The 14,078-nt window shown below is 34.2% G+C and overlaps 1 protein-coding gene across 11 annotated transcripts in view; it reads left to right on the top strand.

Annotated features, from left to right (window-relative positions):
* PHF3 (PHD finger protein 3) overlaps nucleotides 1-13,329 on the top strand; it is a 76,132-nt gene extending 62,803 nt beyond the window's left edge. For all 11 annotated transcript variants that reach the window (XM_074333149.2, XM_019738633.3, XM_019738632.3 and 8 more), the window contains 7 exons: nucleotides 1,520-1,651; nucleotides 2,209-2,344; nucleotides 4,821-5,016; nucleotides 5,518-5,665; nucleotides 7,866-7,955; nucleotides 10,055-10,250; nucleotides 10,470-13,329. In XM_074333149.2, the coding sequence (XP_074189250.2) occupies nucleotides 1,520-1,651; nucleotides 2,209-2,344; nucleotides 4,821-5,016; nucleotides 5,518-5,665; nucleotides 7,866-7,955; nucleotides 10,055-10,250; nucleotides 10,470-12,589 (3,018 nt within the window). In that variant the 3' untranslated portion in view covers nucleotides 12,590-13,329. The remainder of the gene's footprint in view (nucleotides 1-1,519; nucleotides 1,652-2,208; nucleotides 2,345-4,820; nucleotides 5,017-5,517; nucleotides 5,666-7,865; nucleotides 7,956-10,054; nucleotides 10,251-10,469) is intronic.
* Nucleotides 13,330-14,078: the final 749 nt, after the last annotated feature.

Genomic DNA, 14,078 nt, shown 5'->3' with positions numbered 1-14,078 from the left:
CATAAATACTTTGTGTTTTTTATATAACTTTCAAATCAGAAGGATAAGTAAATAAGCACATCTTTTCTTAATCACATCTACACGTTTCAGAAGCCCAGTTTGAAGGTATTATGAATATCGGTAATGTGTAGAGGCAGATTAAGTCAAAATGGCAATTTTGCAGGTTTATAATTCCTTAAGTAGTTTCAAATGCCAATAGCTCTAAAAAATAACTTTTTCTGTAACAAGTGTATCGATAAAATCTAACCTGAACTGTCATGTCTGAATGTTTATATTCACAAAAATATTGTGTATTTAGGTACCACTGTTGCAGACCTAACGTGTATGTACCACATTACATTTTTAAAACTAAACAATTCTGAAAGTTAGCAATACCAAGAGTTTTCAGTTGGGGATTGTGAACTTGAAATACTTTTAAATATTAAGTGAATATGTGACTTAGAATTATTGTGACAGTGAGATAGGCACATCACTATTTTTATTACAATGGCCTCAGAATATTAGCTCTTTATTCTAGAAAATACTGGTTTCTTACTATAATACATATTAACTCTACACGGCTTACTGAATTCTTTCCTCCGTAATATTTACTTGGATCTTAGGCATTAAGCCTCCCAAGTAGATTTTCTGCCAAAATTTAGTTTAAAGCACCAGAGGCCTTGATTTGATTTATTATACTTACTCATGTACTTCTTCACTTTCACCCCGTGTAATTTCTCGTGTTATTTGATTTTGAAAATAGTAGTACCTCCTTTTTTCCTCCATATCCCAAATATGCACATGCACTCGTCTGCTTTGAAACGGTGACTGCAGGTATCATCTTCCTTGAAGACCAGCTTGCTTTTTCTTGGGCCATTTCTTTCTTTAAAAGATGATTTGCACTTAAAAGGCGAGATAAATGACCAGACCTATCTTTACTTTCCTTAACCCATTCCTCTCTCAGCTACCTTTTACTGGTTCTTGTTACACTTGCTTAATTATTATGTTTTGTGTTGCTGAGCTTGTTCCACTGAATTATCACTGCCACAAAGTGTGCTTAGTCAGGAGACAACCGATAGGGGGACTACCTGTAATTTTTGGTGTTTGAGTAAAGTTCACACTGTTGTGTGGGATGTTAGCACATCAAGTTAGGAATCTAAGTGGAAGTTAGTTTTCATTTTCCTGTGGCGGCTGCTAAAATAGTAAACGAGAAAGTGTATTTTAAATATAAATAGCATGTTTCATCACTTAGCAAATTATGTCGCACTTCAATTGCCTCTGGTTAATGCACATGTGAAGTGAACTTCTCAAGGCTGAGGTATGGGTCTGATTCTTATAACCCCAGCACTTAAAACCATCTCTGGCATATGTAAGTACTCAGTGTATGTTTGCTGTTTGAGAGACCAATTAAAGATTAAAAATCATCTATGAGGATGCTTTTATTTTTAGATACGCTCTTATTATTTAAAACTGTACATTTGGAAATATGTTTTTAATTGTGAAAATTAACATTTTGATTCTTTAAAATGTTTTCTGTTAGACTATAGAGATGATCGAGAAAGAGCAGAGAGAAGTGGAAAGACGACCAATCACAAAAATAACTCATAAAGGTGAAATAGAAATTGAGAGTGATGCTCCAATGAAAGAACAGGAAGCACCCATGGAGATTCAGGTAAAGACAATTAAAATGTCATGTTTTATAGTGTGCAAAGCATGAAGATTCAGAAAAGATTTATTTGCCAAATGTTCTTAAAGTAGAAAAGAAGAATTTTTAAAAGTATATATTTTACACCAGCCTATTTTATTGTTTCAATGGTTTTTTGAGAATGTTTCTCTGTATCTAGTTTGCAAACTACATCACGGGCATCTGTTAAAAACTTGGTAAAATGTAGATTCCTGGGGTCTCTATGACTTAGCTAATTCCTTAGTAGGCCTTGAAATCTGTAGGTGCTATTTAGGCAGACTGTAGTTTGAGAGCTGGTGCAGCTCCTTATTTTCAAATATCAGTGAGGAAGTAATATGAAGTCTTATTAGATGCCTTGAAGAATGAGGAATGTTTTAAGTTTTGCTCTACTTAAGGTCAATTATAATCTAACATTTATTTTTTAAAGAAATAGTGGAAAACAACCTATGAATGGAACAGTTTCATTTTGGGAAAATATCAATATGAAATATAATTGAGGCCAAATTTTATCTGCGAAAACCAATTTTTACTCTCCCTTTTGTTAGGAACCAACAGCTAATAAGTCATTGGAGAAGACAGAAGCATCTGAAAAACAAAAAGAAGAGATTGACTCCATGTCTAAGGATACCACTACTCAACACAGGCAACATCTTTTTGATCTGAACTGTAAAATTTGCATAGGTAAATAAACATTTTTCTTCCTGAAATGTTGCTTTGAATTTGTAATTTAAGTGGGTTTTTGTTTTCCCACTATTGGTGGTGAGGCACCCACCCACTCCCTTTGAGGAATAGTACATTTTTGAGCGTGACTGTTCTTCAGGGTTGTACATATTAGATATTATAGGGTATTATCTTAGATATTATCTAAGATAAATTGTGTTATATAAAATCTGAACTCACCAACCCACGATCAAATGACTAAAATTTAACCGTTAGAATAGACAGCAGGTACTGTCATTTACTAAGTGAAGGAATGAAATAATGTTAGTATTATATTATTATATATAACACATGAAACAAGTCAAATTACCTTTTCGCTAGTATTCTTATCTTCGGTCATCTATTTCATTAAGAGTTTATTGAATCCTTACTCCTTGCCAGATACTTCGCTGGTGCAGGGTTATAGTGGTCAAATGTTACCCAGGCTTTAAGAGAAACTATAGTTAGTGGGAAAGACAGGTAGGTGAGGATTTGAGTTACAGAAGTATGGTTGTTGTAAATATATTTCGGTAGCAGGAAGCTAGCCTAAACTGGGGGTTTAGGGGAGATTTGGCTGAGGAATTGACATTTAAGCAGAGGCGTGTGGAGGTTGAGAAGTGTGCCTGCAAAGAGAGAGGAGAAAACCCTTCGAGATGCTGGGAATGGCATGAGTTTGAATTGAATGCAAGAAGGAGAGAGGCTTATACTTTCTTTGTTTGAAAAGATACTTAGAAATCAGATTTCATGGTGTCTTACAGCCATTGCCTTTCAAACTTCAGATTGTGACTTAATGCTAGTAGTGAAATCTACTTAGTGACTAGCATTTCAAGAACAAACAAAAACAAAATATAGTAAATATCATGGTGAATTGGACTTATAAAGATAAGTACAATTTTGTGAAACATTAGTTCCAGTTATTTATATATAACAAAAAATGGACACATACATGCATATATACTCAAACACATACGAGTATACATAAATGTATGTGCACATGTGCACACACACACACCCCCAAGTAATGTAAGTAAAGGATCAGATATAAAATACTACTTTAGAGATCATAATAAAAAATGCTGAAAATGTACTTTTATAGGCCACATTAAAGATTTTGGTTTTTTATCTAAAAGCAGTGAATAGTAACTGAAGGGTTTTTAGCAGGGGAATGACATGATAAGATTGGAATTTTATGAAGATATCTCTAACTTTTGAGTAGAGATTACAGTGGAAGAAGCCAATGGAATAAGGAGGGAAACTAGATAGGAGGCCTTTACATTAGTCCAAATGGGAGATGATGATATTTTAATTAGAGTAGTAGCACTGGAAATGGAAATAAGTAGAGCTTTGAGGTACTCAAGTTAGGTAATATTGACAGATATTGGAGATTGACTGGATTTAGGGCTTAAAAAATGGGACTGTATTAAGGAAGAATTCAAATTTATATTCAGTTTATTGGTAAAGATGGAAGATCAAGAGTTTTCTAAAACTCTAGAGATGTGGCTCTGAATTTTAATTTTTTCACGTAGTATGCTAAAGGAGTGATCCATATCTTGTTCAGTAACATGAAAAATTCTTTAGGTTAGTTGATACGCTTCTCTCCATCATTGTACTAGAGACTAGACGAAATTTATTATAAGTTAAATAAGTTAACTAATTTTCCTATAATAAAAATAATCATATCTTTTCAAAATTAAGTATATTCACATATTTTCCAATCTATACAATGGTAAAAACTTAAAGGGCAGAGTGTTTTTAGACAGTTAATCCTAAAGAAAGTTATCCATGGTGTAATACTATTTTTAAGTGCACCCACCCATTTAGTTGTTTTATCTGGGAAAAATATTAATAAAAAAATACTCTTAGTTAATTCCTGTTAATTTTAATCATTTCCATGGTAATGTTTCAGTAAATTTAATGGTAGCATACAAAAGCATTGGTTAAATATTTCTACACTTGACACTATTTTCAGAATGTTTTTTTTCCTTCTTGATGGTATAGCCTAAAACCAATGTCATTTTCTAAACTTTACTAATATTTTTTATGTTTAGTAACTGAGTTGCACTGCACTATACATTTGTCATGAACTGCTGCTGTATGTAACACAAAGTAGGATACAGATATGTTTTATTCAGTTTTCAAGAATGTTGGAATTTGGTGTAGTTTAATTTTTAAAAATTTGCTAGGGAATCAAGAAACCTATATTAGGTTCTAGTTACAATGTTTCTATTATCAGTTTATCTGAGTTGCTTAATGTCCTCTTTTCCTAATTTTTCACATCTGTAAGAAAGGTGTAATGTAACTCAGTATGAGAAATGACGATGGTTAAAAATTGCCCCAGGAAATGTATGGTTATACAGCAATTTAGTGAGGGAAACTGTAACCTTAGAAGTCAAAGTGAATGAAGTTACAGACATTTCAGCTTACAAATATAGTATATTTTGGTGTCTTCTGGCTTTAGGTCGAATGGCACCACCTGTAGATGATCTTTCTCCAAAAAAAGTGAAAGTTGTTGTTGGAGTATCTCGGAAACATTCAGACAATGAAGCAGAAAGTATAGCAGATGCACTGTCTTCGACCTCAAATATTTTGGCTTCTGAATTCTTTGAGGAGGAGAAACAAGAGTCTCCAAAGTCAACATTCTCTCCTGCTCCACGGTAATTTTCTCATAATAATCATTATAGATATATGTCAACTTATAGTTGGAGGTCTTCAAACAACAGAAAAGTGACATATTTTTTAGGAACCTTTCTTTTGAGAAAGTAATTGTACATACTCTAATTGATATAAATGAGCAAGACTGTAAAAGTTAATTTAGAAATTTGAATTATGTAGGGACTTGACTTTAAAACTCCCTATAATTATGTTGGTCCCAAAAGGCAGGAGAAATGTCATTAAAGGAAAATTGTTTGCACTTCTCTGGACATTAATTCACCTAAGCCAACCAAGAAGGATGACATTGTAAAACATGACTATATATATATATATATATATGAGTATAATTTCATAAATTGAAAATATAAATTCTTTGATCAATAGCCTTTATATATTTTGGCCTTCTTGATGTGCTAAAATAGAAATAATTGATGACTAATTAGAAAATGCATTTATTTATGTGCATATCTTCAAGCTGAAAACTTTTTAATGTTATTTTTCAGTCCAGAGATGCCTGGAACTGTTGAGGTTGAGTCTACATTCCTGGCTCGATTGAACTTCATCTGGAAAGGTTTTATCAACATGCCTTCTGTGGCAAAATTTGTTACCAAAGCCTACCCAGTGTCTGGTTCCCCGGAATACTTGACAGAGGTACTGTAAACCTTCCTGTCCTTCTCTGCCTGGATTGACATAGGTTTCTCTGAAGGCAGTAGGCAAGGAAACAACATAGTAAAATAATAAAAATTTCATTTTGATTCATAATAAAAACATTGACAGTGATTCTTAAACCATTCAATTAATGGAGTTATGAGTTCCCAAATGGAGTTTTAGAATGTAGAAAACTGCTCTCTGAAAGTGTTAAATCCACATCTTATTACTCTTTCCAAGATAACTTCACTATGTCAGAGAATTAAAATTAATGATTGTCTATATGGATATGTAAGTTTTTCTTTTTTTTTTTTTAAAGTTTTTCTTTAAATACATTTTTATTATGACCTTCAGAAGATTTTTCGTTATTAACAAGCCTTCTAATTTACCTACTGTTTAGTTTTCCCCAACTTCATGACATTTCTTACCTATTCTGTAAATGAAGTAGTAGATTGTAGTTGAAATTTTATGGCCAGTTGACAGTCCCATGAGACCAATAACCATAGTTGCTGCAGCAGTACCCTTAGTTGGTTTTACATCTGAGGAAGGAAATATTGTGCAATATTTATGGAAAATAAGCAGCTGTAGTATTATAGTATTATGATATATGAGAAGGTATGACATTATTTGAATTATTTTGAAGAAAGTTTGTATTCTTTATGCAGAAGGAAAGTAAATCAGTACTCATATACTATGTTTTTGTTGAGATTATATTTTGCTATTAATCATATTCATATCTAACATTAACCTTTTCCATTTATTGTCAGTCCACTGACTGAGGCAAAGGTTTAAAAATTTTTTTTTCAGTATTTCAGAAAGTGTAAATCACATATGCTTGTTCCTTTTGAAGACTACCTTAAATTTTACTTTTCTTTGTATTAGGCTGAAATTAGTTTAACTCAATTTGGTGTTGCTTATCTAATGTTGATCAGTTTATTTATTTAGCAGTTGTGTTTTTGACTAATAACCTAATTATTACTTTTACATAGAATTTTCTTGGCAAATAATATTTTAGAAATGTCAGTTTTAGAAGAGAAAAATTAAATGGATGATGCTCTTCTTTTTGACCAAATCTGTTTAGAAATTTAGTCTTTTACCATTCCATGGTGAAGATAACTCTTCTTTTAAATGGAAAATTAAGTCCTGAACTTTAGAACCCTTTTGATTTTAAACAAAACTATTATTCTCATTTCTGAGCCAGTTTCTATGTGATTACTTTCCAGAACTCCACTTCTGCTTTCTACATATTTTGGTTTGGTTGGGACTACAACCTCAAATAAAATATTTAAAGCAATTTATAATTTAAATAAACTTAATTGAATATCAACTAATTATACTTTTTATGATTTTTCCCAGTCTTCATGGAAAAAATAGAAGTATACTAATTAAATATTCTTAATGGCATAGTTTTTAACTGATTTCATCTGTTTTCAGGAAAATTGTGCCTTAAAAAAAATTATTTTCTGTCCAAAAGTATACCCTATAATCAAACTTAATAACTTCTGAAATCAGCTGTTAATGATTAAGGCATACCCCCGCCCACTACCACCAAAACAAGTGGGGGGTGGGTAAGAGGGGAAAAACAATCTTCCCTAATATTCTGAAATCTGTTTTATTCTGCTTGGATTGTTAGTGTGGTGTGGGAGGTAAAGCCTCATTGCTGTCTCTCTGTATTCTTACCCTGTTTCCCCGAAAATAAGACCTAGCCAGACAATCAGCTCTAATGCGTTTTTTGGAGCAAAAATTAAAATAAGACCCGTTCTTATATAAGCAAAGCAACTATATAAGACCCAATCTTATATAAGACCTGGTCTTATATTTTATATTATATTATATTATATTATATTATATTATATTATATTACTTTATATTACTTTATATTACTTTATATTACTTTATATTACTTTATATTACTTTATATTACTTTATATTACTTTATATTACTTTATATTACTTTATATTATATAAGGACCGGTCTTATGTCATAAGACTGGGTATTATTAATTTTTGTTCCAAAAGACACATTAGAGCTGATTGTCCGTCTAGGTTTTAGTTTCAGGGAAATATGGTATGTTCTCTGATGCATTTCATAATTATTTTTTTTACTTTTTTATTACCATTTCAAATTAGTTGTAGAGCCAAATTTGTATGAATTCTGAATATTATATTCTGTGTACATTGGTCACTTTTGTGTTTTACACAGGATCTACCAGACAGTATTCAAGTAGGCGGCAGGATATCACCTCAGACAGTTTGGGATTATGTGGAAAAAATCAAAGCATCAGGAACCAAGGTAAGGAAAACTTTTTTCATTATACCAGCTGGAGAGAATATTAGAAAAGTAAACCACTAATAGTTCTTATACAAGAGTCCTTGGGGAGGGAGCCAATATAAATTCTAAATCTAAATAATATGCCCAACAAAACTGAACTAAAGCCATTTGCTAAGGCTCAAAACAGCCCAATATTCCTTGTTTGTTTTTTTTTAAACCCCTTCTGGTATGCTTTCTCAGTGACTTCTGTCAGTGTTTTGGAAGAAATGTTTTAGAGTAAATGTTGAACTTCATCCTGGAATTTTGCCTTACTTCAATTATAGACATTTGTTTTAGTTAGGGCATAGGCTAAGCTTCTGCGACAAAGAAGTCCTAAAATACAGTGGCTCCAAAAAGAAGCCTGTTTTTTGTTATGTTAGATAGGTCATTCATTCATTGTGGTTTGACAGCTCTGGTTGTACAGGGTCATTCAGGGACCAGCCTTCTTCGGTCTTGTAATTTTGCTGGTTCTAATAGTGTTGTCCTTATTGGTCAAAGATGGTCAAAGCTGACTTATCAGCACCAAGTGGGAAAAAATGAAGAGTACCTGTCCAGTTGTTTTAAAAGCAAGACCTAGAGGTGCAGTTATCATTTCACTTCCTCTAACCTCCATTGGTAAGAATTTAGTCACATAGCCTTATATAGCTGCTAAAAAGGCTGGGGAATGGAATTTCTGGAAACATAATCTATTGGATGGCCATGTGTCCAGCTAAAAGTTAAGGGCTTCTCTTTGTAATAAGGAAGAAAAGAGGAGAATAGGGACTGGCAGGTAATTAGTAGCCTCTATCACAATAATATTTGCTCTCTCTCTCTCTCTCTCTCCTTCCTACCATTTCTTGAATTCATAGAACATTACTATACAGGAAAAATTAACCATTAGAAGAAATCATTTTTCCCTCCAAGGATGATAATACCTAGCATATTATAGACATTTAAAAAATAAATCTTGAATAAGCGAATATTAACTTTTTATCTCTTTCTTAAGATAAGAAGTCTCTAGTAAGAGTAGAAGTAATCCAAAATGGATTATCTTAAACTGAAAAGAATATATTTTTCCAGTACAGATTTTAGAATGTAAACCGATAGTGTTAGAATGCATATAAACTATCAAGCACTATAAAAATTTTACTACATTTATTTGCTCTCACTTTCTCATGACAGCAAAGGTCATGGGGAAGCATTGGGAAGTATTCTGTGATATTTTGGGAATCACTCTTGATCTACCCATACGAGTACATTACTGCCCAACACTTTATATTATGCCTCCATCTTGAACTGACTGAAATGTTACAATAGTTGTTATTTTTAAAAGAGGACGGTTTAGATGACAGACCTTTATAAGAGGTAGAGCCATAGTTCAGCTCCTTCTCATGTTTTCCATAGGGTCTTGCATCAATTTAAACTTTGCAACAGATCTGGCTCTCCCCATTTTGACTGTATACTTTCATGAAAAAGCACCCTTTTTTTTTTTACACTACATCATTAATACTAAATTGGTAATCTCTCTTTTATCTGAAACAAAGCCAAGAACACAGAAGCAAGCAAATTAGTTCCTCAATAAGCCAGATGATCTTACAAAGTATATGGCCTATGTGTATTTGAGGTCTTTTCACTCAGCCCTTTTATTTTTAAATTCAGTCCCTATAGATTGGATTATCAGTGGATTTGTGTGTTTGTGTGTATGTGTACATAGTAGGGTGGTGGTGGTAGGTGCTATTAATTTGCAATATGCTGAGAACACAAGCAACCTTCTGTGGAGGTTATAACATTGGAATTAAGGATACAGGATTGATTATCAAAAGACTTGGGTTTAAATATCTTCTCTGCCACTGAGAAATTTGTCACCTTGAACACAGTAATTATGGGACACCTTCAGATAAATCCATTAATGGGTCAGCAAAGATCTTTTCCTAAGAGTTACTTTCTTTTAGCATTCTTACCTGAATTTAATTTGGTAAATCATATCATTTGGTAACCATCATTATAAAATTCAATAGCTTATTTATTACTAGTTGACAAATGGTGTTTAAAACCAAACTATTGTTTAAGTTATTATTTTAAACAACTATTTTCTTGAATAGGAAATTTGTGTGGTTCGCTTCACACCTGTAACTGAAGAAGATCAGATTTCTTACACTTTGCTATTTGCATACTTCAGTAGCAGAAAGCGCTATGGAGTAGCTGCTAACAACATGAAGCAAGTTAAAGACATGTACCTTATTCCTTTGGGTGCCACAGATAAAATTCCACACCCTCTCGTGCCTTTTGATGGACCTGGTAGGTATACGTTTTAATAATAGAGTGTGAATAAGCTAAAGGGGGAGATGGAACCAGAGTGAAAAAACTGACTCTGCTTTCTTTGTTGGGATCCAGCCTCTAGAGCTGACTGGACAGGGAAAGGCATCCACTTAATAGGCTGTAATAAGCTAGATGCAAAAATTTAACCTTTATGATAATGATTATAAATGACTTAATGGTGTTTTTGATTTTATACAGGTCTTGAACTGCATAGACCTAATCTGTTATTGGGCTTAATTATTCGTCAAAAACTGAAGCGACAACACAGTACTAGTGCTAGTGCTAGTCATACTGCTGAGACTCCTGAAGGTGGACCCATAGCATTGCCACCCGAGAAAAAAAGTAAAATAGAAGTTTCCACAGAGGAAGCGCCAGAGGAAGAAAATGACTTTTTTAATTCTTTTACAACCGTATTACACAAGCAGAGAAACAAGCCTCAGCAAACTCTTCAAGAAGACCTTCCAACAGTGATGGAACCTTTAGTGGAAGTCACCAAACAGGAGCCACCAAAACCATTACGATTCCTTCCTGGAGTATTGATTGGTTGGGAAAGTCAGCCTTCTACTCTGGAATTAGCAAACAAACCTCTTCCTGTGGACGACATACTTCAGAGCCTTTTGGGCACTACTGGTCAAGTCTATGAGCAGGCTCAGGCAGTGACAGAACACAACACTCCTAAAGAAATCCCGTTTATAAGTGAGCAGGCCAACCCCAAAGCAGAGAAAATAGATACAGCAGAAGTAGCTGATGGTGAAGCCAAGGAGGTAAAGGTTAAAGTAGATACTCTTTCAGAATTGATAGGTAATTCAGTAGTAGGAGAAGAAACATCAGTAATGGCGTCCTCTTCCGTTTCTCCTGGACCTTTGACCAATCTTAGTCTCAGAGGTAAACCGCCAGATGTTTCTACAGAAGCATTCTTATCCAATTTATCAATTCAGTCAAAACAAGAGGAAACTGTGGAGAATAAAGAGAGAACATTAAAAAGACAGCTATTGCAAGATCAAGAGAATAATTTGCAAGATAATCAGACTTCAAATACTAGTCCTCCATGCAGGTCTAACGTAGGAAAAGGAAATGTAGATGGTAATGTGAGTTGCAATGAAAACGGTGGTAATACGGCAAGGTCCCCACAGTTTATCAACCTGAAAAGGGATCCTAGGCAAGCAGCAGGGCGAAGTCAGCAGCTAACTGCGTCAGAAAGCAAGGACGGAGATAGTTGCCGGAATGGAGAAAAACACACCCTGCCTGGTGTATCAGACAAGGAACACTTAACAGAACAAATCAGTGTAGAGGAAAAGCTGTCTTCGGTAGAGAAAAACACCTGTGTTCAGCAGGGTGATAATTCAGGGGTTGCACAAAACTCAGCAACAGTAGAAAACACACACACTTCTCAAACAGAACAAGCAAAACCCAAACAGGAGGATATTTTAATGCAAAATATTGAAACTGTGCACCCATTTCGAAGAGGATCGCCAGCAGCAGCATCTCATTTTGAAGCTGGAAACACAAGTCAATCTGAATTTCCTTCTAAAAGCATCAGCTTTACTTCCAGAAGCACCAGCCCCAGAGCCAGTGCAAACTTTTCACCCATGAGGCCCCAGCAACCCAACCTTCAGCATCTCAAGTCTAACTGCCCTGGATTCCCATTTTCAGGGTCCCCTAACTTCCCCCCACAAAACATGTTTGGATTTCCACCACATTTGCCACCTCCATTACTTCCCCCTCCAGGCTTTGGCTTTGCTCAAAATCCCATGGTTCCCTGGCCACCTGTTGTGCATCTGACAGGCCAGCCTCAACGTATGATGGGTCCCCTTTCACAAACATCAAGGTTTATAGGCCCACAGAATTTTTACCAGATTAAAGACATTCGAAGACCTGAAAGGCGCCATAGTGACCCTTGGGGTAGGCAAGAACAACAGCAACTGGATAGGCCATTTAATCGGGGCAAAGGGGATCGCCAGAGGTTTTATAGTGATTCACACCACTTGAAAAGAGAGCGACATGAAAAGGAATGGGAGCAAGAATCTGAAAGGCATAGACGCAGAGACAGAATCCAAGACAAGGACAGAGACAGAAAAAGCAGGGAGGAAGGGCACAAAGATAAAGAGAGGGCACGGCTATCACACGGTGATCGCGGAGCAGATGGAAAAGCAAGCAGAGATAGTAGGAATGTAGATAAGAAATCAGATAAACCTAAAAGTGAAGACCATGAAAAGGACAAAGAACGAGAGAAAAGTAAACATAGAGAAGGAGAAAAAGACAGAGATAGGTACCACAAAGATAGGGACCATGCTGACAGAGCTAAAAGTAAAAGGTAAAATTTGCAGGCTGCCTCAAGATTACATTTAAATAACTGTTAAATGTTGTATCTTAAAAACTTCATGATTGCCTGCTAGGATTGTGCCATCTTTTAAATTTTTAATATTGGTGGTTTGCAGAAGAATAAATTCTGTGTGTTGGTGCAGAGTGCTCTGTACCAGTGGTCATCGTCCCTTCTTCATACCAACTGTCTCTAGCTATAGGAATTTAATATTTTTAAAAGTTTTACATTGCTGTATATTCAAAGATTTCTTTTATTAATATGCAATAAAGGCTTAGAAATTTTAGTTTTCTTTAATTGGTAAATATGGTTAACTATGGAATATATTTACTGCCTTCTAGTGAATGTTCTTTATATGACTAATTTGGGAGTGATGTGTGCTCTGTGAGTTTGTTTTAAATTGCACTGTTTTTAAAGGAACTCTAGAGAAGCAACAAAAAGGCAAGCAACTTCATTAATCAGATTATATTAATCAGTCAGTGGAGCAGTTTTTGACCCAGAATCAGAAGCCCAAGGAGGACATTTACTGCTTTAATCTGCACTCATTGAAGGCTTTTGTTACCGTATGTACTACAGCTTTGTGGTAGGCCATTATTTTCCTTTTCCTTTTTGGCTCTTCAGAAACTTGAATACTTAAGCTTGTACATGATCTTGTGTTTTGCTATCCTTTTTACTGTAAAATGTAAATATTTTAAGGGATATTTTGATTCTAAATATGATAAAAGAATTTCTCACCTATTTTGTGTGTGTGATTTGAAATTCAGTAGTAAAAGAATTTCTTTAAAGCTTTAATTACCTTCAGACATTATTCTTTTACTCAGCCAAGAATGTGCAGCATAGCTATCTGTGTCAGGCATAGATGAGGGGAAAAACGATTTCTTTATCTTACATTATAGGCTGTTAAGATAAATCATGTAGTTCTGAAGAGGCTAGAATTTAGAACCACCAATTAAAACCTGCAGTTATAACCCACTTTATAGGTATGTTTCTAAAAACTTGATACCATCAAAATTTGGTACACTAATTGTAAGACCATAGAACTTTGATTTGTGAGAAACATGTTGTGAGTTTCTTTGTAAAATATGTAATTAATTTGTTTTGGGGGTAACTATAGTTTTATATGGTAGTTTTGCTTGTAATAGAAAGCACATGGAAGTGATTGTTAATCCAAATCGAAATTTATTTACACCCTAAACTCATATTGTACTAATTGCTATAATTTAAAGCAATAGCTACCAAAATACTAATACTTGAGACAAAAAAAAGAAAAATCGGTATTTTTATTTATATTAATGAAGAAAAATTTAAATGGCCTCACAAAATTAAGAAGGTAAAGTTTGATTGCCTAAAAAGCCTAAAGGTTAGAGTTAAAAATAGGTTTTGAAATGGAGTCAGCTTTGCTGTTCTCACTGGAGAAAGGGGCGGAAATTGAAAACCAAACATTTTATCTATTTCAACAACTTGTGCCTTTTTCAGTCATCCTTATC

This window comes from Rhinolophus sinicus, chromosome 2, assembly GCF_057876585.1.
Source record: "Rhinolophus sinicus isolate RSI-liver-muscle chromosome 2, RSI-T2T, whole genome shotgun sequence".
NCBI lineage: Eukaryota > Metazoa > Chordata > Mammalia > Chiroptera > Rhinolophidae > Rhinolophus > Rhinolophus sinicus.
The sequence above is the reverse complement of the archived record's forward strand: the minus strand, read 5'-3'. Positions and strand labels throughout refer to the sequence as shown.